This window comes from Phoxinus phoxinus, assembly GCF_949152265.1.
Source record: "Phoxinus phoxinus genome assembly, chromosome: 12".
Classification (NCBI taxonomy): domain Eukaryota; kingdom Metazoa; phylum Chordata; class Actinopteri; order Cypriniformes; family Leuciscidae; genus Phoxinus; species Phoxinus phoxinus.
In genome coordinates, this window is record NC_136887.1 from 2,444,009 (window position 1) to 2,470,532 (window position 26,524).

At 41.0% G+C, this 26,524-nt stretch overlaps 2 protein-coding genes across 3 annotated transcripts in view; both read left to right on the top strand.

Annotated features, from left to right (window-relative positions):
- maml1 (mastermind-like transcriptional coactivator 1) overlaps positions 1 to 12,769 on the top strand; it is a 45,841-nt gene extending 33,072 nt beyond the window's left edge. Inside the window, exons 3-5 of the mRNA XM_079629726.1 lie at positions 1,132 to 1,287; positions 2,369 to 2,522; positions 10,715 to 12,769. Of these exons, the coding sequence (XP_079485852.1) occupies positions 1,132 to 1,287; positions 2,369 to 2,522; positions 10,715 to 11,649 (1,245 nt within the window). The 3' untranslated portion in view covers positions 11,650 to 12,769. The remainder of the gene's footprint in view (positions 1 to 1,131; positions 1,288 to 2,368; positions 2,523 to 10,714) is intronic.
- Positions 12,770 to 13,606: 837 nt separating this feature from the next.
- Positions 13,607 to 25,377, top strand: ltc4s (leukotriene C4 synthase). Of its 2 annotated transcripts, XM_079629735.1 has the most exons (6): positions 13,607 to 13,957; positions 14,256 to 14,318; positions 17,474 to 17,573; positions 17,657 to 17,727; positions 24,856 to 24,937; positions 25,010 to 25,346. In XM_079629735.1, exons 2-6 carry the CDS (start codon positions 14,258 to 14,260, stop codon positions 25,158 to 25,160), a joined length of 465 nt encoding a protein of 154 aa, XP_079485861.1. In that variant the 5' UTR covers positions 13,607 to 13,957; positions 14,256 to 14,257; the 3' UTR covers positions 25,161 to 25,346. The 2 variants fall into 2 exon arrangements, with proteins under 2 accessions (XP_079485861.1, XP_079485860.1); XM_079629734.1 differs by lacking the exon at positions 13,607 to 13,957 and having other exon boundaries at positions 14,189 to 14,318; positions 25,010 to 25,377.
- The last annotated feature ends 1,147 nt before the right edge of the window (positions 25,378 to 26,524 follow it).

The following is a 26,524-nucleotide window of genomic DNA, read 5'->3' on the forward strand; positions in this document are numbered from 1 at the left end:
TTTTCACTCCCTAATATCTATTTTTCACTTGTTTTGCTGTTGAATTAATGTTAAGACATCATAAATGATAATGAAGTTATTAAGCTCAGTGGTTTATTGCCACAGCGCTGCCAGATACTCTCAGCAGAACTCAGTGTCTCGGCGCCGCGGCCCTCAGGTGTTCTTCTGGAGCCTGTGGACTTCATCAAACTGCAATTTCTGTACGTCAAGTCTATTTATCACCAAGGCATTTGTCAGTAATTGGTTGATTGGTTGATTTAAGGCGTGCCCCTAAATGTCCATGCTGTGCTCCTGAAAGTGTTCAGTCAGCGGCTCCAGCGCTTCAGTGAACACCGCTCATCTGGAGCCCTGATCCATATTAAATGAAAGTGGCGTACAACTGGATACAGAAATAAATAGATTCTCCAGCGATTTATGCTTCTGTAGTTTGTATTGCTGATTATAAAACGGTTAGTTCCAGTCCTTGATTCTGATTGGTCAATAACGGTTTTATTCACGATAAAACAGCCAACGGTTCTATGCATCACTACACAACACCCCTAGCAACCACTCTTAGCAACGTAAACACATGTTCTCATATATAAGCTTATAGAGTATTGTGAGAGATCGAGTAAGCAGTAATAAGTGAGCAGCTGGTCTGAGTCGCGCTCGCAGGTTTTTGGCTGCTCTCAAACCATTAAAGCACTAATTACTACCTTTTGGAAAGCATGTTAAACTCTTGTTGATGTGTGTGTGTGTGGGTGAAGAGTAAGAGTTGATGTTTGTGTGCATCACAAGTTTGAGTCCTTTCAATGTAAAACTGACTCGCTCATGAAGACTTGCCGCCATCTAATGGTGAAATAATGTATGTAACTTCTGTTGCTGTTCACGGTCAGGGACTATTTTCTCCAGTGGAAGGACGGCTTTTAGTGATTTTACTTCATGAAAGTTGCATAGATACATATTTTTCAGCTTTAATATTTGTACTGTGTGGTAACCGTTTTATAAAAGCACTAAGGTACTCGAGGCTAGAGCTGTGTGGTGAACAAGTCTGAGCCTAACAACGGCCTTCAGCCGGGATTATTCCCGATGCCGCTCCGCCTGTCGTGCCTCTCTAACGCGAGCCTCTGTGTGTGTGTGTGTGTCCCGCAGGAGTCGGGGGCGTACGCCGCGAGCGCTCATGTGCCGGGCCCGGGGAACAGCATGCCTCCGCAGCCCACCAGCACCAGCAACACGGCCTACACCAAGCAGATGCAGATGATGAGCCAGCAGCAGAAGCAGCTCCTGCAGAGGCAGATCATGGCCGAGGTGCCGGCACACTTTACCCCCACCCCCGCTGGAGTCCGCCCCGCTGCCTTCACATGCACTGCCACACTAACGTTTCGGCTTTTAATGTTTAAAGAAGTCTTCTGCTCACCAAGGCTGATTAAACAGTAATATTGTGAAATATTATTATAATGTAAATCATCAGTTCTCTATGTGAATATACAGTAAAGTGTAATTTATTCCTGTGATCAAAGCTGAATTTATCATCATTACTCCAGTCTTCAGTGTCACATGATCTTCAGAAATCAGTGTAATATGATGATCTGATGATCAAGACACATTTATGATTATTATCAGTGTTGAGTACAGTTTTTTTATTTTAGGATTATTTGATGAATAGAAAGTTCAAAACAACAGCATTTATATGTAATATAAAGTTTCTGTAACATTAAACACTGCCGTTCAAGAGTTTGAGGTCAGTAAGATGTTTATTTTATTTTTTGGGGAAAAGAAATTTATACTTTTATTCATCAAGGATTAATTAAATTGATCAAAAGTGACAGTAAAGACATTTAAAATGTTACAAATGATTCTATTTAAATAGCTGTTTAAATAATAAATGCTGTTCTTTTGAACTTTCTATTCATCAAAAAAATCCTGATTTTTGGTTTTCTGTGTTCAACACTGATAATAATCATAAATGTTTCTCAAATATCAGATCATCATATTACACTGATTTCTGAAGGATCATGTGACACTGAAGACTGGAGTAATGATGATAAATTCAGCTTTGATCACAGGAATAAATTACACTTTACTGTATATTCACATAGAGAACTGACGATTTACATTATAATAATATTTCACAATATTCCTTTATTTTATTTCTAATCAAATAAATGCAGCCTTGGTGAGCAGAAGAGATTTCTTTTAAAAAACAATAAAATCATCGTACTGACCCCGAACTCTTGACTGGACATTTATCAATAATAACAATAATTCCTCAGTGTGTCGTTCACAGATCTGCCTCTAGAGGGCAGCATCCTCACAAGAGTCCTGAGAATCTAACACTGTTGGAGTGCTAACAGAAGTGTGTGTGTGTGTGTGTGTGTGTGTGTGTCAGGAGAAGCAGCAGCAGCTCCAGAGGCATCTGACCCGTCCACCGCCCCAGTACCAGGACCAGCAGAACCAGCAGAACCCGTTCCAGCAGCAGTTCAGCACCGTGCCCTGCCTGGCCCAGCAACACCCCTCGGCCTTCCCCGAACACACACTCTCCGGTACTCACTCACTCACTCACACACACACACACACACACACACAAACACACACACAAACACACACACACACACACACACACACACACACACACACACACACACACCAGCCCTTTACACGGCAGATCAAGTGCCATTTAGCTGGACACACTAGACATTAGTGATGACCAAACATTTATATCACGGTAGTTTTCTAAATTATATCGGCCTCACGGTATATGACTGTATTTATTTATTTTTTAGCATGACTGAACCACATTTTCTCCTGATTGAGAGAGGAAGTACTGCAGTAGATTGGGTTATAACCCCCTATTTTACTGTCATGAGTGAAGATTGTAGGAGAAACCCACACTAGTATTAATACAGGTTTGCAAGGCAGCACAAAATGATGCGGTTTACAAAGAGGCTCATAAACACTGCTTTATCAGGAAAGATTAAATGAAAATAACATCGAAACTTCACTAAAGACCGTCCGCTCCCTTCAGAGACCCTCTCACACAGCGCCGCGCTCCCAGCGGTGTTTGAGCCACACACACCGGTATTGTCAGGTTATGAGGTGAACATACAGGAATCCCAGGTTGTCACTTTTAATTATTAACCACCTGGTTTCATTACCGGAAATACTCGTCTCAACTGGGAATCAGTTTCAATGAAATATCCGGGTGTAATTTTATCAAAAGATGTATCACAATTATTTCAAGCTAATTATGCTCCTCTAATTGCAAAGATTAAAGCTGAGATATCAAGACGGAATCGTTTTTTAAGCTTGAGCTCATGGGTCGAATCAGTCGAGATGAACATCATACCGAGACTATAGTGCTGGAAATGTTGATTCTTTCCAGAGACTCGTTCATTTTCAGTTTGTTCACCAAAATGGTTCGTTCACTGATTCGTTCACCAAAATGATTCGTTCACTGATTCGTTCACCAAAATGATTCGTTCACTGATTCGTTCATCAAAATGATTCGTTCACTGATTCGTTCACCAAAATGATTCGTTCACTGATTCGTTCATCAAAATGATTCGTTCACTGATTCGTTCACCAAAATGATTCGTTCACTGATTCCTTCACCAAAATGATTCGTTCACTGATTCGTTCATCAAAATGATTTGTTCACTGATTCGTTCACCAAAATGATTCGTTCACTGATTCGTTCATCAAAATGATTCGTTCACTGATTCGTTCACCAAAATGATTCGTTCATCAAAATGATTCGTTCACTGATTCGTTCACCAAAATGATTCGTTCACTGATTTGTTCATCAAAATGATTCGTTCACTGATTCCTTCACCAAAATGATTCGTTCACTGATTCGTTCAGTGAAAATTTCTTCATATTACATGAATACGCCAGCATGCGGCGGAAAAGAGTGCTATATCTCAGCGAACGCTTTTACTTGTTACAAAATAATTTCATTAAATGAATAAAATAAGTCTAAATAAGTGGTTCAGATGACCAAAGCTCAAGGTTTTCTTGCATAACATTTGAATTGTTTAGTCAGACATTTACACATTCATAAATCTGGGATCATATTAAACGTTGAGTTATGCGCTTTTCATCCGCTCTGCTGATCGCTGAATGAGATTGAATCACATGATTCTACCGATCGACCCGGTACTCTCATTCAGTTCGTTCACGATCTCTCTCTCGTTCAGACTCTAAACAGAGCGATCTCGTGATGGGCGTGTTCGTTCCGTAGATCCAACCAATCACACGCCTGAAAACTGAAATGCTATTTGCTGACGTTACACAAATGAGACCTAATACTGTCATATTTTTTGTTTGTTTTACAGTTTTTAGAGAAATGCATGACATGAATAAAATGTAGGCTAATTCATACATTTTTGATAATACAAAATGAACACGTGACACCAGTAGCCTATACTGTAGGCCTAGTTACATGTAACCATCAGCTTGCGTTTAAAACTGTTTTCATTACAATGGTAAAGTGTACATTTCTTTCTTTGATGAAATATGCCAGCTACACGAGCCTCCAGCTGTGCGCCATCATTATCGTTCAGACAACTGGTTCTTCTCGTTCAGGAACGACATGTTCCACCAGTTCATCAGCAAAAGCAGCTCGTCACCGTCAGTTAAGGCGTATTCGTTCACTACATTAAACACATCACACGCTCCGTCACATCTAAAGCTATTGGCTCGAGGTTTAGTCACTCTTTGACCGGTTGGTAAAGTCCACAGAGCTAGCCGGTTCACAGAGCTGCTAATAGCGCCGAGATTGATTCGCTCACCTAAAAGATTCGTTCAAAAAGAATGATTCGTTCACGAACGTAACATCACTACGAGACTGGAATGGGATAAATTATGCTCACGGTTTATCTGGAAAGGGAGGAAACCCAGGATTAGGTTTAAACCCTTCAGCTATTGAAGGGAAAGGGGGAATGGCACTACCTTGTTTGCGAGATTATTATTATTATGCTGCCCAGATTAAACCTAAAGATCTATCAATCTCGATGGACGGAAATAGAAAGTGTCATATGTCAGGATGTCCCAGTTCAGGCAGCATTGGGGGATATTGACTGATAAATATGTTATGATAACTAAAGATAATCCTTGGTTAAATGTATCCTTAAACATCTGGAAGAAAATAGTGGAATTATGTAATTTGAAAGATTCTATGGTATTGCTGCGCCGGCGTGCCTATGAGTTTGTTCCCAACAAACCAGATAACCGGTTTAAAGATGGACGACTAAAGGCTTAACGGCCTATCGGGGATAAAAGGACAGGAGCTGTTGAAGCTCCGCCCCCTGTGCCGGGAGCAGCAGCTCATTTGCATTTAAAGGGACACACACAAAACGGTGTGTTTTTGCTCACCCTCAAAGTTACAATTTTAACATGCGATATAAAAATATCTGTGGGGTATTTTGAGCTAAAACTTCACACACACACTCTGGGGACATCAGAGACTTATTCTACATCTTGTGAAAGAGCATTTTACCACCGCTTTAAGATTCAAATTCCTTTGTTTTGAGCAGTGTTGTTTTTGGCAGCCCTTTTAGTTTTAGTCTTAGTCTTAGTCTTTTTGACGAAAATGCTTTTTAGTTTTAGTCACATTTTAGTCACTTATAAACTTGATAGTTTTAGTCAAGTTTTAGTCGACGAAAACACAAAAAGGTTTTAGTCAATTTTAGTAAAAAAAAAAAGAAAGAAAAAAAGTAGTCTTTAATAAATTAATTTAGGTTAAAAAGTATTGGAAATGGGCTTAGGTTTGACAGGTTGCAGCAAGTTGCAATTCATAAAACAACAGTTAACCTTAAAACCTTTGCATAATAAACTAGACTTTCTGAATAATTCGATTGGTTGGGTCCTTACATGCGCTTCGTGAGGCACACACACGCACACTAGCACACACACGCAAGGTCTCTCGCTCCCTTTCTCTGCTGTGCGCGCGCTACACATGCGCGCTCTTGCTCGCTCTATCTAGATTCCGAGAGATTCAGATTTGCGGGCAATTCTGAAATTATCGTACATTATGGGATTTTTTTCATTATTGATCGTACATCGTACAACAACGATTAGAATGCGGCATTGCTGATACTTTTTTTTTAGCTCAAAACAGGCCGATTTCACGCAAAATAGGCAGAAATTACATTGTGAACGTCAGACTTATAATCATTTTCGTTCCATCTCGTCTCGTCAACGAAAACTCGAAAACGTCTCGTCATGTTTTAGTCACCTTAGAGCCATTTTTAGCTAGTCATCGTAACGTTATCGTCATAAAAAAAAGGTGCGTCAACGAAATAATTGCGTTATCGTCATCGTTGACGAAAACAACATTGGTTTTGAGGTGATGTACTTGGGTTTGATTCCCAGTAGTTTTCCACACACACACCCCTGTTCAGAGTCCTAACAACAGCCAGTCAGAAAGCAATTACAAGAAAGTGGCTGCAACCAACTTTGCGTATTCTCGAAGACTGGATGAACGTAGTACAGGATATTTTTACAACGGAGAAGCTAACCTATGCTTTAAGTTTCAAGTCCCAGGTGTTTTCAGGACTATGGAGAGATGGGATTGAGTACATGTCCCCTATAAGATCAGATATGGTTTAACTGAATACAATATAGGCCGTCGTGATTTAGGGCAGACCGTTCACAAGACTTGGGTCAGTCATGTTTTGCAGTGGGCTTGTTTGTATGTGGGTTGGGTGTATAAAATGTAGAAGAATATATTCCTTGGTTCCAAGTGATTCAAAATATTTTTTGTGATTTTATCGTAGTATTTTACATTGATATGGTCTGACTTCTCTATAGTGGTTATTTGTTTTTGTTCTGTTTTTTGGAAAAATTATCAAAATATATTTTAAAAAAGAAAGTGGAGTTAAATGATGCTTAAAGTAGTTCACTCAAAGATGTAAATTATATCACAAAAGATGATTTGAGGAATGGAACGGTTGAATGGGGAAAAAAAGATGCATTACTCGACTCATATTTTCTTTTATGTTCCACTGAAGAAAGCAGTCATACAGGTTTGGCACAGAAGAGTGAGTAAATGATGCCATAATTTACATTTCCGGGTGAACTATCCCTTTAATTCACAAATTAGCGATTTAAAATAAAAACATTATTAATCAAAACATGCAATACTTGAAGAAACAATTAACAATTTAGGCTATTTGTGTTGATGATAAAGGTGTGTGCAGTAGTTTAAGAAAAAACAATAATAATAATATTGTGACAAAAATAAACCACAAATGGGATGTGTGCACTAGAGGATGGATACCCGACCCGAGCCTGACAGGACCCTCCGGTACACGACGGGACCCGCCGGGTTCGGACAGATATTTAGAAATGATGTTCGGGTCGGGCTCGGTCACATCAGCGCGATAAGGCATTGAACATTTTAAATGTAAAACAGCTTATTATGTAGGTAGCCGATGTGCCTGATGCTTTCACTTGATGCAAACGATCGTTTTTGTGATTAAAATACATGTAAAATATTACCATAACATCCGTCTTCCTGTGTGCGGAAATGTGTTTATGTAGCCGTGACAACGAAACGCGTGCATAATGTGCGCGCGCTTGTGTTAATAATAATAATAATTCATTACATTTATATAGCGCCTTTCTGGACACTCAAAGCGCTTTACATAGAAGGGGGGAATCTCCTCAACCACCACCAATGTGCAGCATCACCTGATGATGCGACGGCAGCCATATTGCGCCAGAACGCCCATACTCTTTCAAAAGACATCCTGGGATTTTTAGTGACCACAGAGAGTCAGGACCTTGGTTTAATGTCTCATCCGAAGGACGGAAACAGCGCTTGTTGCTCCGCGCGCTGAAGCGCTCATCTGTTGACATTCCCGAATGCTTTCCTACAGTTGCTTAATAAAAGCAGCTTTCCACACAAACAAACGTACATGTGTCATTAGTAGGAGAAAAAAAATGGGATTTTAACTGTCGGACACGGGCCGGGCTCGGACAGAAAAATTTGTCCCGATCCGCACACTAGTGTGCGCATCCGTTCCGGACCCGCTCTGATATAGTGTGAGGGATCGCGCGGCTCGGGCCAGGAGGAAGCTGGAGCTTTCTCCCCTCGCCAGAGAAGTCCAGTGTGACGTGAGCCGCCCGTCTGTCGGTCCGCACAAGCCGCCTTTGTTGCCAGTCCACAAACAAGCCCACCTGATTTGCAAGTGTGTTTATTGATAGACTGATTTGAATAGCGGACGCACAGTGTGGTTAGTGTGTGTGTGTGTGTGTGTGGCGATGGTGCACAGCCGTTACACACAGGACTTTTCCTTTATCTGCGAGGCTGTGTCTTTTTCCTGCAAGAGGAGCTTGTAAAACACACAAATGTGGTGAATGGGTTTGGCAGGCAGAGAAGAGACTGGCCTCGTCAGAGATGATGTGTTCTGGGTTTACTGCTGGTTATGAAATTATGCAGTGAGAAATATTGTTCAGAATGAAATGAAAATCAACTCTATTTTTCAAATTCATGTCATGGATCTTTTTGAGAACTGGTTCTTCCCGTGAAGCGTCAGGCTTCTCCTGTGACCAATGGAGGTTTTCTCCAATCATGTGTTCCTCTTAATCTCAAGCTCACCTTGAGTGCCACGCCCACATCTCAACTACAGCTCGAGCGATGGGGGATTTCACCGATCACGACAGTGAGGTTGGCCCACGCTGGCCGATAACAGATTAATCAACCGATCGCTTTTACAACGGATACTGAATGAACACAAACATAACACATAAAATAGTGCTGAACTTCATTATGAACATTTAAAAACAGTGCTGAACCATGAACATGCTCTTTTATTTATTTATTTAAATAATATATTAATTATACATTGAACATTCATGTTAGCTCGTAGTGCATAAACTAATGTTACAACTTTAAAAATGTACAAATGTATTAGTAAATAATGAAATTAATAAATGAACAAAACTTTTATTAACCTTAGTTAATGACACTTTACAATGGGAGTCCACCTGTAACATTATTTCCCATAACTCCAAACAGTCTTTAAACATCTACACAAAGGCCATGTGTATATATGAATACTCTCACTAGCCGCATTTCCATTACAGATTTTCTAAATGTCGATAAAAAAAAATATTGAGAAATGACGGCATTTCTTTTAAACAATGTTATGCGACAAAGTTTTTATTTAGATATATATATTTTTTAAGTCATTCCAGAAATCATGGCAACAGATGTTAGTAGGTTTGCATATATCCTAGCCACAGAACTAGCCATTATTGTTCACTGCCGGAGACGTAGGCGTGTGTGCAAGGACATCCTCTCACGCTGAGAGCTCGTATGAGGAGTTTCTGTGTCTCTCCTCATGTCTGCTTTCAGGGCTTGATGGTGGCGTTTCTTTGTTGTTTAGTAATACTGCTGTCTTTTATGAGTTTAATGAATAACTCAGTCTCGTCTTCTGTCCAAACACACACCGCGCCGTCTACGTCAGCTGACTGTAAATGTGCAAAAACTGTTTCCATTGCAGCTTTGCTAAATATTCCTTTTTCGAATTGCCTGAAAAACCTCCTCATGCGAGCGTAAAAAGTTTTTTGCGATATATGGGATTATCTTCCCCGAAGTGATCAAATTCTATATAAAATGTTTAAGGCCAGACAAGTAGTTTAAGGCTTGGTGTGTAGGGAATTACAAACCTGCGCACATACTCAAACACACATAACTATAGAATTAATTCTTGATGCGCACGTGAGCGGCATCAGCGTTTCTCACAGGTTTAAAGTCTGTGTAGAGAGAACGGTGTCGTCTTAGCGGCCCCTAATTTAATAACTAATGATCGTTGCGACGGAAGTGAATCAATCAAAACTAACTTTAGCTGGAAAATAACATTATTCAAGAACCGCTATAAAGCCAAAACAATCTCTGTTACCTTAAATTATACGTTTATCACTGTATAGCCGCTTTGAAACAATCTACATTGTTAAAAGCGCTGTATAAATGCAGATCGCTGGGAACAATCGTTACATTGCGGTCGGACTTGCGTGTGTATTTTTTGTCACGTTGTGTTAACCGCTGAAGTACTAATGTTAACCTCTCTCTCTCTCTCTCTCTCTCTCTCTCTCTCTCTCTCTCTCTCTCTCTCTCTCTCTCTCTCTCTCTCTCTCTCTCTCTCTCTCTCTCTCTCTCTCTCTCTCTCTCTCTCTCTCTCTCTCTCCCTCCCTCTCTCTCTCTCCCTCTCTCTCTCTCCCTCTCTCTCTCTCTCTCTCTCTCTCTCTCTCTCTCACACACACACACACACACACACACACACACACACACACACACACACACACACACACACACTGCTGTTCTCCACTAATGCAGCATCTAGTCAACAAATGAACTGCTTATAATATGAAAACGCGTATGGTAGTGTACTGTACCGTTGCATAGTTAGTTTTGACACTTCAGGTGTGGATTTAAACGCGTATGGTAGTGTACTGTACTGCTTCATGGTGCGCTGTAAATCCACATCTGAAGTGTCAAAACTAACTCCACAAGGCGCTAGTGCTAGTCTTTATTTTGCTCTTGTACTGTATAACCGCGAACAATTCTTAGGTACAGTCCAGCATCGCACGCAACACACACAAATATCGGTATGGATTATACTGATAATACTGACAGTAAAATACACCATAATAAAGGTCCAATGAAAAAAGAAAAACCCCAATTAAATCTGGCTCCTCTAATCATGACTGTGGTCTACTCTGTTTTCAGGAGCATCTCAACCAATAGGGAATGTCAACTCTCTGAGCGGCGCCGCCCCCGGGACGCAGCGGATGTTCTCTCAGACGCAAAGCATGATGGGAATGGGGAACGCAGTCCCGAGCACCGGCCCCTCTCCGGCCGCCAGTCAGGCAGACATGAGTCTCCAGTCCTGCGCGGGCGGTCTCGACGTGCAGCAAGTGCTCTACGGCAACATGCCCATGCACCCCAACCAGCAGAGGGCGCAAGTGTCCAACATGTCCAGCGCGTACCGGCAGAGCGTGCTAGCGGCGCAGCAGCAACAAGCTCACCTGAAGAGCCAGCCCAACGCCGCCATGATGATGAAGCAGCAGCAGCTAGCACGTCTTCCCAATAGCATTCCCAACGCCATGGCTAATGCTATGCAGGGTGCCTTGCCTACTCAAGCCCAGTCCTGGCAAACGCAGGCTTCCCAGCAGCACCCAGTTCTCCAGCCCGGTTCTGCTAACCCAGGCTTCCCCAGCACCGCCTTCCACATGCAGGCCCGGTTAGCCAAGCTTCCCAACAACGCCCCGTTCCCTCAGGGAGGCATGGGAAGTAGTGCGGCGGGTCGCATGAACCCTGCGCAAATGATGCCCAACATGAGCCAACAACGGACAAATCTGCCCCAGCAGCAGACGCCCCAGCAGGGGCAAGTGCCGACTCAACCGCAGCAGGTTCTGCCGGATCTGGGGCCCTTCAGCCAGACGCAGGTCGGACCCAACCGCACCACAGCGCTCCAGTGCAACCAGGCCTACCAGCTCAACAGACCCGCCAATCAGCAGCTCCAGTTCAGCTACAACAGCCAATCAGCAGCCGGCTTATCCGGGTTCCCTGCGGAGACCGACCTGGTGGACTCGCTGCTGAAGAACCAGTCGACCCAAGAGTGGATGGACGATATAGACGAGCTGCTGGCCAGTCACCAATGAGGAGAGCGTGACCGTATCTGCTGTGCTTGTGTCCTCTGTCGAGTGTGTAGATGGATTAAAGAGCCGGAGGAGCCGGCGCAGTCACCGACCGCTCTACTACTGAACCCGCGGCTCAGTAAAACCACTGAACTGCCCCGCGCGGAGCGTCCGCACGCTTGTGTTGACCGTCGGCATGTCTCCGCATGGCCTTAAACTTGCACTCTTCAAGATGCACAATATGTGATTTACAGTGAAAGAGGCTAAAGCAATAGTTCACCCGATAATGTCATTTGCTCGCGCTAATGTCGGTCCGAGAGTGAACTGACCCAGTCCTGCTCCGCGAGGGCCACCAGTTAGCATAGGTCAATCCCAAACGAGCCTTTAATGTTAAATCAGTAGCTTTACCTGCTTTTGGGAGGAGCAGCTCTTCATTTAGAGGCCGTTTGCACACCGGTTTTGAGACGGCTGAGAGTTAGAACGGGGGTCGTAGCCTTTGAGTGCTCATTCAGTTCATAAAGACACGTGGCCCTTCAGAGCAGGACCAGAAGCCTGTGTGTGTGTGTGTGTGTGATCGTAGTTCCACTGGAGAACAGGAGGCACATGAAGCGTTTGGAGAGACATTAGGGAATACACTCTTCTTTAGTTGCTTTGAGGACATGGGTTATGTTCCACATGGACTCACTAAATTTAGAAAGTAGAAGTTTGATCAAGTCTTGAAGGAGTGTAGATGAGACTAATACTGAAGACAAGGAACATTTGAACTGATTAACTCTACAATTCTCATCATTACACTTTCTTATGTTACACTACACTTTAATATTATTATAATGTTTTCTGAAGTTGAGTTTGAATGACCCATAGTTAGTTGTAGACTTCTGTGTTGGTAAGAGGGGTAATATTCCTGTTTGTCTTCTCCCGACTGCGTTACCTGAACTCTCACTTCATCCCGGATTCTGTGACAGGATTTCATGTATATTTATATATATATATTTTTTGTATGTATGCAGTTTTTATTGTTCAGGAGAAGATAGATCTTATTTTTATATGTACATTGTTGCAAATTTTTGTAAGTATTTTATACTTTTTATTATGGTTCTCTGTAAAACAAGAGTATTATGTAAATATAGTTCTCTAGAAATTAGCTTGTTTGGTGTGTTTATTTAGTGTTTTATGGCGTGTCTTGAATCATTTTTGCATTTTAACCCCCTGGTGCTCAAAAATGACAGATTTTTTGTATATTTCAATGAAATGAATGAGCTATATTTTAGTTCGTTCGATAATGTTTTTTTAATTTAATATTTTTAGGGAATTTTATGATAGTAAATTATATTTACGCTGTATTTAAACTTTATTTATTCACTTTTTGAGCATAGACCTGAAAATTTAATTTTCAATGTTAAATCTTGAATGCTTCAGCTCTCAGACTTCAGTTTGATCTCTTTTCAAAGACGACACTTGGAAGATTATTGCTGAAGTGAAAAAGTTTTAAATGTAATTTTTTTTTTTAAACGTACAGAATTTTACATGTATTGTTATTAAAATGCACAAAAATAATATTTTACATTTTTATATGAAGTAAAGATTTTCAAAAATACGTTTACTATAAAACTGCAAGAAAATCAAAGCCATAATAAAGCAGTAAACCCCGCGAAGCCGTAAGGGGCGTTGTTAGACACGATGCGGACCGGAGTAGCCTAAACCTTTTATAAAACGGTTACTCCATAACATTATTTATTTTAATATTTATTCTATTCACAAAATAAACACCAGCAACAAAAAATGTAATGTTATAACCATTGTTTTTTACAGTCTATCTATGGTTATAACACATTTATTCCTCCGCCAAGCAATGTAGTTCCAAAGAGGTTGCTTAGCAACACATGCAGAAACAAAGAATCACGGCAGTTGCTCAGCATGCAACACTAATGTAATGCGGTCACAGGTGTGTGTTTGCGGAGTCAGAATCAAGGACCGGGACTATCCGTTTTATATTATTAAATGTAATCGAGTCGTGTTGCAGAAGTGCGGCTGATATGCGAGTAGATGATCTTTCAGTGAGAGTGTGTTCGGCTGCAGTACCAAACGCTTCCACTAGAGGAACTTCCTCTCGTTCATTTACAATGCGCTCGTTTCTGACCGCGAGCAGCACAAGTGTGTGTTTACATAAGTTCCAAAACCTTTACCAAGTTTTGTACCAATCAAGATGGTTCTGATCTGGTTTTTAAGAAAAAACGTAAACTTGTTCTGACTCGAGGCTCAGGAAAGCTCATTCTGAATCTGATAAATGTGCATCATAACCCATCAGGACAGGATTGCACCGAAACCACAGGTATCAGTGTTTGTTTTGTGACGCATTGTGTAAATATTTCCAAAGATAAATTAGACGTTTTGCTAAATTTTAAAATTATTTTAAGTCCTGTTTTAACAATGCTTGTTTCACATACACAATGTTGTTGTGGTAGTTTTAATTGAAACCTGTTGTAACGTTACCTGCTGACAAAATACTATTAGTGATGCAATATGTGACCCGCCCAATCTAGTCATGATGATGTGAGTGATTGGAAGAGTTTGAACACACACACACACACACACACAGAGAGAGAAGCATCTGATGTCACTGTCCACAGGAATGATGCTGGATCAGGTCGTGTTGCTGGCAGCCGTCACCGTGCTGGGGATGATGGAGCAAGGTAACTGGTCTATGTCAGTCTGCTCGGAGAAACGGGTTATGATGAAAGTGCTTGAGCAACTTTAACTCTTTCAAGTACGACAGGTATATGGACAAATTTAATTACGTTACTGCATGTGATGGTTGGACTTTAAACTAGTACGTGACTAAACTAACTTATACCATGATCTGGGTGAATACTCGGTTCTGATTGGCTGCAGGGTGTCCGTTAAAAAGTGATAGAGGACACCTAAATAAACTGTCAGGCGTAACCAAGGAAACCAAGTTATTGTTTGTAACTTGTAACTTTAGATTTTGATTGTAAAACTAATTAAAATATAAACTAATGTTTTAAAAATGTGTTATTTGGCAAGTGACCATGGTATAAGCGGGTTAATGCCCTTCGAGGTGTCCATTGTCAGGTTTTAATGGACTTCGGCGGAGGCCGGTTCACACCTCGCCGTCGTCCATTAGATTAAAACCTGACAATGGACACCTCGTCGGGCATTAACCCTTACTCAATAATCATGTTGGCTTGTAGCCTTAGATATTATATGAGAGGATTTGCCTCAGGAAAGATTATTTGTCAGATACATTCACTAAAAGCGAGTGTTCATATATTTCTCAGGTGAATGTGTGACGAAATTAAAGACCAAACATCCGGACGGAACATTTCGCAATGTGTGTGTTAGAAATTTGTTTACCTTCTAATTAGGTTCAATCTGCCTTGAAGCCGGTGTATGGATCATGTATTATTAATTATGCTATTATTATTATTATTACATTATCCCGCTTACACGGCTACTTGAAGTTGCCACATAAGTAAATTAAACACTAAAAACACTAAATATTGATCTGAGTTGAAATATTTGATAAGCTCTTTAAAGCCAAAAGCTTCCGCGGAGAGATCATCAGCGGCGAGATCAAACTAGAACTAGACGGACATTTAAGAGATAGGGGAGAGTGGGGTAAGATGAGCCAGTTTTCACTTATGTGGATCTCAAGGCAAGGGAAATTGAGACCGAAGTACAATGAAGACATCCACTGTTAATTTAGGATGTTGCCTATAAACTGAGAATAAAAAAAATGCACCTATGACAAAGAGCCTTGAAAATATGACCTCAGAAAAAAAAGTGCACATGTACCAGTCAGTGGGTAAATTGAGCAATCTGGGGGTAAATTGACCATCCTATCTTTCACTTTTTTATGCAAGCATAATAAATAAAAACGTGCCTCTTTAAAATAATAATTTAATAACACAGACCCCAGAGGGTTAACATTGTTTAGGTAAGTGAGGTGTTTTTGGGGCCCTTGGGATGTTTTGAGATGCCCTGACATTTGTGCTTTTTTCAGTTGCTTATACACATATTAATGGAAAAGGTGGAAATGCACTATTTAGCACAAAACAGGGCTACCATAATATGTACATGTTTGTATTTTTGAGAGAATAATGTTTATGCATGGTTATTAAAAAAACAAAATCTTCTCCCCAAATGTGTCACTCATATAAAGCACAATACAAATAATTTAAAGAGAAGGCTTAAACCTTTTAAGATTTAGCTTACATCTACCTTGTAAATATATGTTTTGCTACTTTATTTAAAAAATTACAATTACAACAACAGTTATAATTTCAACAATATTTCAAGTGTACTCTTTCTTTGTAAAAAATAAATTATAGGCCTACATTTTACTATATGTATTAATGTATTTGAATATAGCCTACATTGGAACAAATACTATAGTAACATCTTAGTTGATGACTTTATTTTGACAAAAAAATAATAATAATACTGTGTGTATATTGTATATATAGGCATATGAGCAGAAATTGCTAAACAAAAGATTATTTGATGTAGCAGAAATCTATTTTAAAAAACTTTATAATTTATCCAAAACTAGTCAACAAAATATTGTCTTTCATATTTCGGCCGACTGTATCGTTTTTATGAAATATTAGGGCATATAAATGTTAATTGCAGTTTAATATGTTGCTTATACAAAGACATTTTATTTTCAACACATTTCAGTCGATTTTCTCCATTTCAAAAAGGTTGAACCACTGGTTCAATTTACCCCACATCATCTGGCTCACTTTACCCCACATCATCTGGCTCACTTTGCCCCAGTCACCATTTTTGGTAAAAACGACCTAGCTTAGCAATTCAGGATAACCTTTAGCTTAATGATTCACATGGTTTTAAATGTTGTCAAATCACCAACAACTACCATACACAACTTCAGACCTAGATCAATTTGCTTTGACAAAACGGCTAATATTCCTGAAATGCAGAAATGTACTTTATCAAGCAAAAAAGGTGTTTTTGTGGAAAAGACAACTTCCCTCTTGCCCCATGTGCTTCTCCTCTTCACAGCAATATATACATGATGGAGTCCTTCAAAATGTATAGTCCCATGACACCAAATGTGCATAGTTGCCTAGAAACAGGGGGTGGGTCAACTTACCCACTGGCTCATTTTACCCCACTCTCCCCTATGATATACAGTCATATTATTTATTACTTATTTCACAGCATTTCAACACAGTAATAATAATTATGGAGATAAGAGATATTGATTTCTGATTAAACCATTTTAAAATCGTACCTGTTTGTATTTTATAATCCAACAGTGTACAAAACAATGGCAGCATCTGCGTTTGTATGAAAGGAGAGCGAGTCCACGATACTGGATGACATGCGTTAATTGGGAAAAAATTATTCGACTGAGTTTTAATATTTTAGCACACCAAATGCAAAACCCGTTGCTAGCGAGTATAGCGCTGCTGACTCCAGTGACCCGGATGAGCCGGCGTTTCTGTGTTCAGCGGTTGTTATCTGGGAATAATACACCGCTGGATGGAGTGATTGACCAATCAGAATCAAGTACCTGATTTTTTTGTTCTTCATTTTCTAGAACTAGAGTTTAAGAACTTTGCTGTATTTTTGTGTAATTAATTAAGAGAAAGTACACCGCCATCTTACTCCATAGAAAGTGACTTGAGCGCCCGTCGTAAACACGACTTCCCAGGAGGACTTGAACACACCATAACATACCACTGGATGGCGCTATTGACCAATCAGAATCAAGTATTCAAGTATCAGAATCGTGTAATAACCATTGAGTGTGGGTCGTAGGAGTGTAGGTGATAATGTGTGTATTCCCTGTTTCCCTCAGCGTACTTCTCCCTGAAGGTGATCTACGCGCGCCGCAAGTACTCGGTCTCTCCGCCCGCCACCACCGGCCCGCCCGAGTTTGAGCGGGTCTTCCGAGCCCAGTGAGTCCGGAACCGCACTTACACACGTGATGTGATGCTGAGAGGCTTTGTCTCATATGTCTGTCAACATCTTGCTTTTCCAGAGCGAACTGTTCAGAGTATTTCCCCATTTTCATCTTCTCACTTTGGCTGGCTGGAGTTTTCTTCAGTCAAGGTGAGTCTCTCTCAACTGAAGACCATCATCACCATCATCACCATCATCATCATCATCATCATCATCATCATCATCAGGCAGAACTGTGTTCTCAAAGAAGAACATATTCATCAATTATGTTTCCGCCACTGAATAAAAAACGACTTATCTCACAATTCTGACTTTTTTCTTGTGTGATATAAACTCCCAATTCTGACTTTTTTCTAAAAAATTGCAGAGATATATAGTCGCAATTCCAAGTTATAAAGTCAGAATTGCGAGATATAAACTCGGAAATTGTTATAAAGTCAGAATTGCGAGATATAAACTCGGAAATTATGAAATCAGAATGACTTCTTTAAACTCGTAATTGTGAGATATAAAGACTTTATATCTCACAATTCAGAGAAAAATCATAAAATAATAATTTAACTCACATAATTTCTTGGCTCATTTGGGAACTTTTTATTGATTTTTCTTTTTTGATAATTCCCCCTCCCCCAACCCCAAAATATGTTTTGTTGCCACAACAATGGTACTTAATTATGGAGAAAATTAGCATTATACAATACAAAAATCACAAATCTTTACAGGCTTTCAGCTGTTTGCAATGAACAACTCAAACACAATAATTGAAATGGCTCGACACAACACGTTTCATGTGAAAGAGCGTCTGAAAAGCCTAAGCTAGTTATGCTAGCATGTTTTCGTGGATTATTATTGCACTTGACAGAAACACACCGCCCTGAACATGTTATATAGCAGAGAATCTAATGTTTCATTTGAAAGAGTGAAAATGCCTAGATGTTTGATCAGACTGGTCAGTTTTGACAGGTTTTTGGGAACTTGACGGATGGTAAGGCTGGTCTAGAAAGAGGAACTGTCCCTGTGAGAAGTGTACAGATAATACCTGCCTTGTTACTGCGGTTAACTATATTAAGTCTATCTAGATTAAACAGCGCTCACATCTGACTTTGACTTCCACCATAATCTGACATCACACACCTCCGATTTGCATGTAAACAAAACAAACTTTGAAAATGTTTTATGCACAACAGTGCAGTCCTGTTGTGTTGTGCTCTTTAAAAAACACAGTTCAGATCTAAACGCATTACACCTAAAATAAGCTGGTGATAAGATGATTATTAAAAATAAATAAAATATATAATATATATAAAACATTTTTTAAAAATAAAGATGTTAGGTTCACAGTTACTATTACACTCTTAAAAATAAAGCTTCTTGATTGGCATCTATGGTTCCATGAAGAACACATAAAGTCCCCCAGTGGTGAAAATCCAGCTTTTAAAGGTTGTATCAGCGATTTCAGGCCCAAACATAAATGATCACATTCATCTAATATTCCCTAACGATCCGCTAGCTGCCCGCCCCATAAGCAAGCCGTCAAAAAAACGCATCTCTGTAGGCATCTAGGCTCTGAGATCTGCACACAAAAACTATTGGTTTCACCAACCACTCAAAACCAAAATAAACACTGTTCAACCAATCACCGACAGCGGCTGGTGTTGTGAGGTTCTGCGCTCGTGCACGGTGACGGCTGCACGCGAAGCCGGAGCTGAAGAAGAAGCCAGCGACTATCAACAAGAGAAATTGAACATGGCTGAGTCAGTCCCCAAGAGGAGGAGGAGGAGGAGGAGGAGGATTAGGGCGAGGGAATACCATCGTGTTTATTCCAAGACACGGCTTCTTCTTCAGCTCCGACTTCGCAGCCGTGAACGAGCGAATCAAAATATACTGTACATAGCCTTAAAAAAATCAATTTTCAACATATTTTTTATTATAAAAATGTCACATAAATCAGGCCAGGAATGATTTATTATTAACAAATCCCTCTGAACATATCTTCAGAATACTGCTAAGTGTATAACTGGAGAGTTTGGTGTACATCGGCTGAGATGTGTCACTGGAGAATGATAAAAAACTCATTTTGAGAAAAAGGCATTTAAAGATTTGTAATGTAAAAAATCATACTTTTTAGTGGAAACAACTGTTTATAGACACAATATCTCATCAAATCATTAGCAACAACAATACAAACACATCAAAACTTATAAACACAGCATTTATGGCCTTTAACTGAGCAGAAATACAGTCAGAAACACACATCTGCATGTCAGAGCGCGTCACGTGATGCATCTGAACCAATCACGGTGTCAGACATTGACATCAGCCAATGAGATTTCGCTTTTAGAGTTAAATGCCCATTATACTTTCACGACTGGTTGCTGATTAAAAGGAAATTACCATATTTGGACCCGACAGCATTGTACAAAAGAGAGAGAGCTTCACAGACGTGTGTGAGATTAAAGGAAGAACACAGAGATCGCGGAGCAGCGGATGATTTATAACGCCAACTTTTGTTGAATTTCAGAGAAATCTACAGACGCAAATAGACAAAGTTAGTAAAATAAAGACCTAAATGTGTATTTTGGACTTTTTTTCACCACAAGTCTGAAAGAAGACATGTTATTGAAGACAAATAGCCCAAAATGTTTTTGCCTGCCGTGTCTCACCTTAATGTAGTTTATGTGTAATCTAACTTACGCTCTGCAAGTGAGCGGCGTCTGGTGGTGCCATCTCAAAGAGGCACGAAATCTCTCTCTCGGACCTTTACCATGACTGTTCCCTGCTGGTGGAATGATCTGCCTAACTCAGCCAGAGCTGCTGAGTCTGTCGCCATCTTTAAGAAACTGCTGAAGACGTATCTTTTTCGGCAGCACTTGAGCACTTGATCCAGTACTACTAACACTTTCTTTTCTATTCTACAAAAAAAAAAAAAAAAAAAAAACTTTTGATTTGTACTGTGAAGGGTTATAGCACTTACATACTGTTGTCCTACTGCTAGTTTAATTGCTTCTATTGTTTCTCATTTGTAAGTCGCTTTGGATAAAAGCGTCTGCTAAATGAATAAATGTAAATGTAAAATGTAAATGTGTGTATGTGGTGTGTTTAATCTGCTTTAACACACACCATGTGTAAGTTCATAAGTGGACAGCATTGCTGAGTATTTTCTGCTTAAAACTGCAGTGAACCAAAGACAGTCTCAAACACACGGTGTGAAATCGCTGGTGTTTCTGACGTCACACACTACCTTGACCAATCAGATCAACATGTGATCGTCAACCAGTGGATCTCTGAGTGAGTGAGTGAGTGGAGGCGGGGCTCATTTGCATATTCATAGAACCGCGCATACTAAATGAGGCAAGGGTGTCGAGTTACATTCAAGATATTCTAAGACATGAAGAAATTTTTTCAAGAAAAACAAACGTTTAAATGTAATTTTGGTGATCAAAGATGAGTTTTAAAGGTCCTATGGCATGGATTATTTTATTATTTTATAATGTTTCCTGGGGTACCCTTATAGTCTTAGTATGTTTTGTTTGTTCATTTCCTCATGGGCGGGCAAAGCAGCGAGAAAGGGGAGGTAACCATTCCCCGTATGACGACATATAGGGAAGACTCCAGATCCGCCCGTCTGAGCTTTCATTTTCTCAAAAGCGGAGCAGGTTTACACCTATCAAAATGTCTAGCCACTGGGGGACCATAGGCAGGCTAGGGGAACTCATATTAATGTTAAAAAACCTCATAAAGTGAAATTTTCATGCCATGGGACCTTTAAGGGATCCAGTTATTGACTACAGGGGGACTTTAAATGTTCTTCACACTAAGAAAGAAAATAATGGTTATTTTAAGAACTAGGGTCTCAATTATAACCGTTGCGTCGCACAAAACAGGCCCTGAAAGGTGAGCTGAGGGACTCACGGCAAATTTAGGAAAACGGGATCTTTAAATCGCCGGGATCTAAACATATGGGACCCAGCCTGAGGTTACACAAGCATACAAGTACTAGGACTAGCGTCGGACGCTCCGCCACGCCGACTGCCGAGGGGTGCGGAGAAATTCAACAAGGCTCGCCTGGAGCCGGAGAACTCGTCTGGAGCCAAAAAGCGCACGTATCCGCTCCATGTGGAGGGGTGTGGTGCAGCAAGCCGACACTAGAGCGGGAACTACTGGCTGGTTGAAGCGAGCACACGGGAAGAAACCGGCTCAACACATAGGCTATAAAACCTAGCGAACGTGTTAGGTGTCGCCCAGCCCGCAGCTCTACAGATGTCTGTCAGCGAGGCGGCGTGTGCCAGCGCCCAGGAAGAAGCGACGCCTTGGGCTTCGTAAGCCAAGGCAATGGCATCCACTATCCAGTGCATTCTCTGCTTGGAGCCGAAAGGACCAGAGACAAATCCCAAGACGGTATCGAGAGAGGGCGCGGCGGATTCATTCTCCTCGCTCCCCTCAGGAACCTGACGATCAGGTCGTGCTTTCCCAGCGATTTACCCTCAACTGCATCGTGATGTGCGGCGATAGCGGCAACACACACTTCAGGGTGGAGGGAGACAGCCTTCACTCCAGCCTTTCTTGCAGGAAGGAAAGCACGGCTCTGATCGAGCAAGTTTGTGTGTTCTCCTCGTGAGAAGAACACCACTCGATGAACAGGTTCCACTTTAACGCTTTGTAGAGAGTGCTGTACACTCTCAAAGGGACGCCCACCGAAACAGACATACTCCGTAATGATGCCGTGAAGACAGCAGTGTGTGAGCTGTAGTGCTCGAGGCTACCGCTGATCGGGCCGTCACGCCAACACTGGATACAGAGCCTTTTTCTTCAATTGCAGAGTCTTTTGCAGCACTCGTGAAGACCAGTGAAACCACTCGGCTTCGGTGTGAAAGACAAAAGGTGCGTGCATATTACCGTGCTTATACCCGCGCTGCGGGGCGCGAGATGCAGATCTCGCACGCCATTGTGCATTGCCTCGTTCTGTAGATACTTGAAGTTGATGGGGCTCCCTGAAGTGATCCCAATTACGTTGAACGGGACCGACTGAAAGGGAACCACTGCTCCAGGGAACCCCTCCCAAGGCACAGAGGACATGCCTACCCCAGATGTGGAGATTTGCTGGGGCCGGTTTCACAAAGCTATTTTAGACCGGTCTATAGTGTTAGACAAGTCTAAAATTTGCTCATAGGGTATTAGCAAGTTAGACTGTTTCACAAAAATAAAGACTGACTTAATTTAGACCAAAAAAATGAGACACCTTACCCCCAGGCTAACTACGGTCTAAGACTCTGTTACCTTGGCAACCAGCAGTAACAATCAGTTACATCACAAACAGCCAAAAGAAAAGGGAAAATGGCTCATAATTTGTGGTTTGCAGAGACGTGGAGAGCACTGAGAAGGGAAAGGGTTTTTAGGGACCGCAGTAACCTACTGGAGATATATAATAATGAGGACTTCATCGTCGGTTTCGTTTTTGTATCTTTTCTGTACGTCTTTAACGCTCAACGGTCGGATTAACGCTGGTAACTGTCATAGCAATCTTTTTCCAAACATTTCTTCTTGTTACTACATTCTCAGCTAAATTTCCCAAGTAAAATGTCCTTGTAACTGTTATACTGTTATACAAACACATATTTTCCGCTGGGGTAAACTGCACTGAGCGGCTGAATGCGCTTACTCGATCCGCCATGTTTTTTTGTTTTGAAAAGTGTCTTAGTTTACCCAGAATGCATTGCAGTGTAATCCTACTTAAGATAGTCAAAGTCTTAAGTGCTTTGTGAAACGGTCTGATTTAGATGTCTATCTGAAGTCTGACTATCTACTATATCTAAGCCATAGTCAAAAGTCTATCTTTGTGAAACCGGCCCCTGGTGAGTCCTTCCTACCCCAGATGTGGAGATTTGCAGGGCTAGGAAGGACATCAAAGACTGCTCGGACCGAGAACTTGATCCGCTGTGGATCTGCTTGCCAGATCTCGGTCCGAGAGATGATCTTCTCCAGCGCATGCCCACCGTCCTGCAGGTCCTCTTCAGCACCTGCCCGCACCTCCTCCTGGACTAGCTGGCGTCGGCCCCTACCATGGGCCTCATATTTTCAATGTCTTGTACCGTTAAACATGGCATCACGTGGATGAATATGCATATGCAAATGATATGCAGCATGGTAAAACGAGGCGTTGTAGGCTCATATATGGTTATTTGGAGACGCATATGCGCAGAATCTTCCGCTGACTGGGATCTATAAAGGGATTTTTGCGCAGGTTCTGGCAAACACACTGGTTTATAAGTCTGAATATTTTTTGGCGTACGCTATTTTTGGCTTCCGGGCGCACATACACTTTTAAGTAAGAATCCATTTTTTAAATTAGACCCCAGATCACTGAAAGATTCTTTGAGGAACCAAAAATGGTTCTACTATGTGATATGAAGTCCCCGGTCTCCTACTGGGTCTCCTACTCTGTCTGTTGATGGTGTTGCACTGGAGTTTAAGACCAAATAAAAAAATCTGGGTGTCATATTTGACGCCACACTGTCATTTGAGCCTTTTGTCCAGAATACAGTTAAGACATCATTTTATCACCTCAGAAGTATAGCCCGGCTACGTCCTATGTTGTCCTTTTCGGTAGCTGAGAAGTTGATAAACTCTTTTTTCTTTTCGCGCATTGACTACTGCAATGGTCTTCTAGCTGGGGTATCTAAATCATCATTGGATAAATTGCAATATCTTCAAAATTCAGCTGCTAGAGTACTATCTGGGGCCAGGGACCATATAACCCCGGTCTTGGAGTCCCTGCACTGGCTACCTGTTAGGTACCGTATTGATTTTAAAATCCTTTTGCTGGCCTATAAATCTCTGCACAATCTGGCACCTCAGTATTTGACTGACTTATTAATCCCCTACACACCACGTCGCAATCTGCGCTCCTCACAGAGTGGTCTTTTGGTTGTTCCGAAGACACGGCTTCATACGTGGGGTGACCGAGCATTTTCCGTCTATGCTCCTAAACTCTGGAATTCGCTCCCGGCCGACATCAGGGAAGCAAACCCACTAGTGACTTTTAAATCTCGTCTTAAAACACTTTATTTTAGGATTGCTTTTACTTGAACTTGATTTTATGTGTTTATTTAAAAAAAAAAAAAATTATTGTATCTACATTGTGTTTATTCAATTGCTGTTATGCTTGTCTGTAAAGCGCTTTGAAAAAGCTACTTTTAAAGGCCCTATACAAAATAAATATATTATTATTATTATTATATGAACAAACCCTCTCTCGATTTTCTCTCTCTCTCTCTCTAGCATTGGCAGCGCTCTTCGGGGTCCTGTACCTGTATGGCCGGTATCTGTACTTCCATGGCTATGCGGAGTCAGCTCAGGGCAGGTAAAGCGCGGTGTGTGGTCAGTAATGTTGGTGTGTGTGTGTGTGTGTTCACCGGTCTCTGTCCTCCGCTAGACTGGAGCCGCTGTACTTCAGTGCTAAGATGCAGTGGGCTCTGATCGCTCAGTCTGGGCTCGGTGTCGTCTGCTCCCTCACACACGCCTATCTGGGACTGGACCTGATGCACTCCTTCACTCATCTACTGGGCCTGACTGAACACACATGAACAACACGCAGCAATATTAAACTAATATCATCACGTTTACATATCAAATATAGGATGTTAATTAGTGTTTTTTTTCTGATGAGAATGTCAAATAGTGGAAGTATACATCTTACAGGAGAATTGTCATGTTTTTGTATATCCTAAATACAATTAAACATTTCTTTTGTATAATTTTACACAAATTACAACAAATTATAACACGTTTTCTTCATGCATCACATATTTACTCTCAAGCTTTTTACTGACAATGTTGTCTAACAAGGTAAATGAGAAGATGGATGGATGGATGGATGGATGGATGGATGGATGGATGGATGGATGGATGGATGGATGGATGGATGATAGATTGATGGATGGATGGATGATAGATTGATGGATGGATGGATGGATGGATAGATGGATGGATGGATGATAGATGGATGGATGGATGATAGATTGATTGATGGATGGATGGATGATAGATTGATGGATGATAGATTGATGGATGGATGGGTGGATGGATGGATGATGGATGGATGATAGATGGATGGATGATAGATTGATGGATGGATGGGTGGATGGATGGATGATGGATGGATGGATGGATGCATGGATGATGGATGGATGGATGGATGCATGGATGATAGATTGATGGATGGATGGATGGATGCATGGATGATAGATTGATGGATGGATGGATGGATGGATGGTAGATTGATGGATGGATGGATGATAGATTGATGGATGGATGGATGATAGATTGATGGATGGATGATAGATTGATGGATGGATGATAGATTGATGGATGGATGGATGGATGGATGATGGATGGATGGATGGATGGATGATAGATTGATGGATGGATGGATGGATAGATAGATAATAAATAGATTGATGGACAGATGGATGTTAAATACATGATATAAAAAGTTTAAATCGGTTACTACAAAATATATGTCAAGACTCAACTATTTCCCATAAGCATCTAATCTCAATATATTTTGATGAATATTTGTTCTCTGTGTTTGTTTAAAGGCATGTATTTCTACTCTGCTTGTGTCGTAACGTGTCCCGTGGAGATCAAGGGGAGGTGGTAGATAGGCTCAGGACTCAGATATCATCCAAAGAGGATTTTTATTAAATGCCAGTGGAGAAGTAGGGGTGAACATATTCACAGTGATGTGTCAAAGAAAAGATTACAAAATTAAACCAAAATAAATGCAAACTTTGATGTATCAACAAACAAAGGAAAACAAATTGCTACAGGCAGCAAGATCTTCATGAATACATTCAGCAATATGACCCCATCTTTACCATCCAAGGTTCAGTTAAGACTGTCTTATATAGCCGTGGGCAGGCTCATTACACTCAAGACCGTACCAACT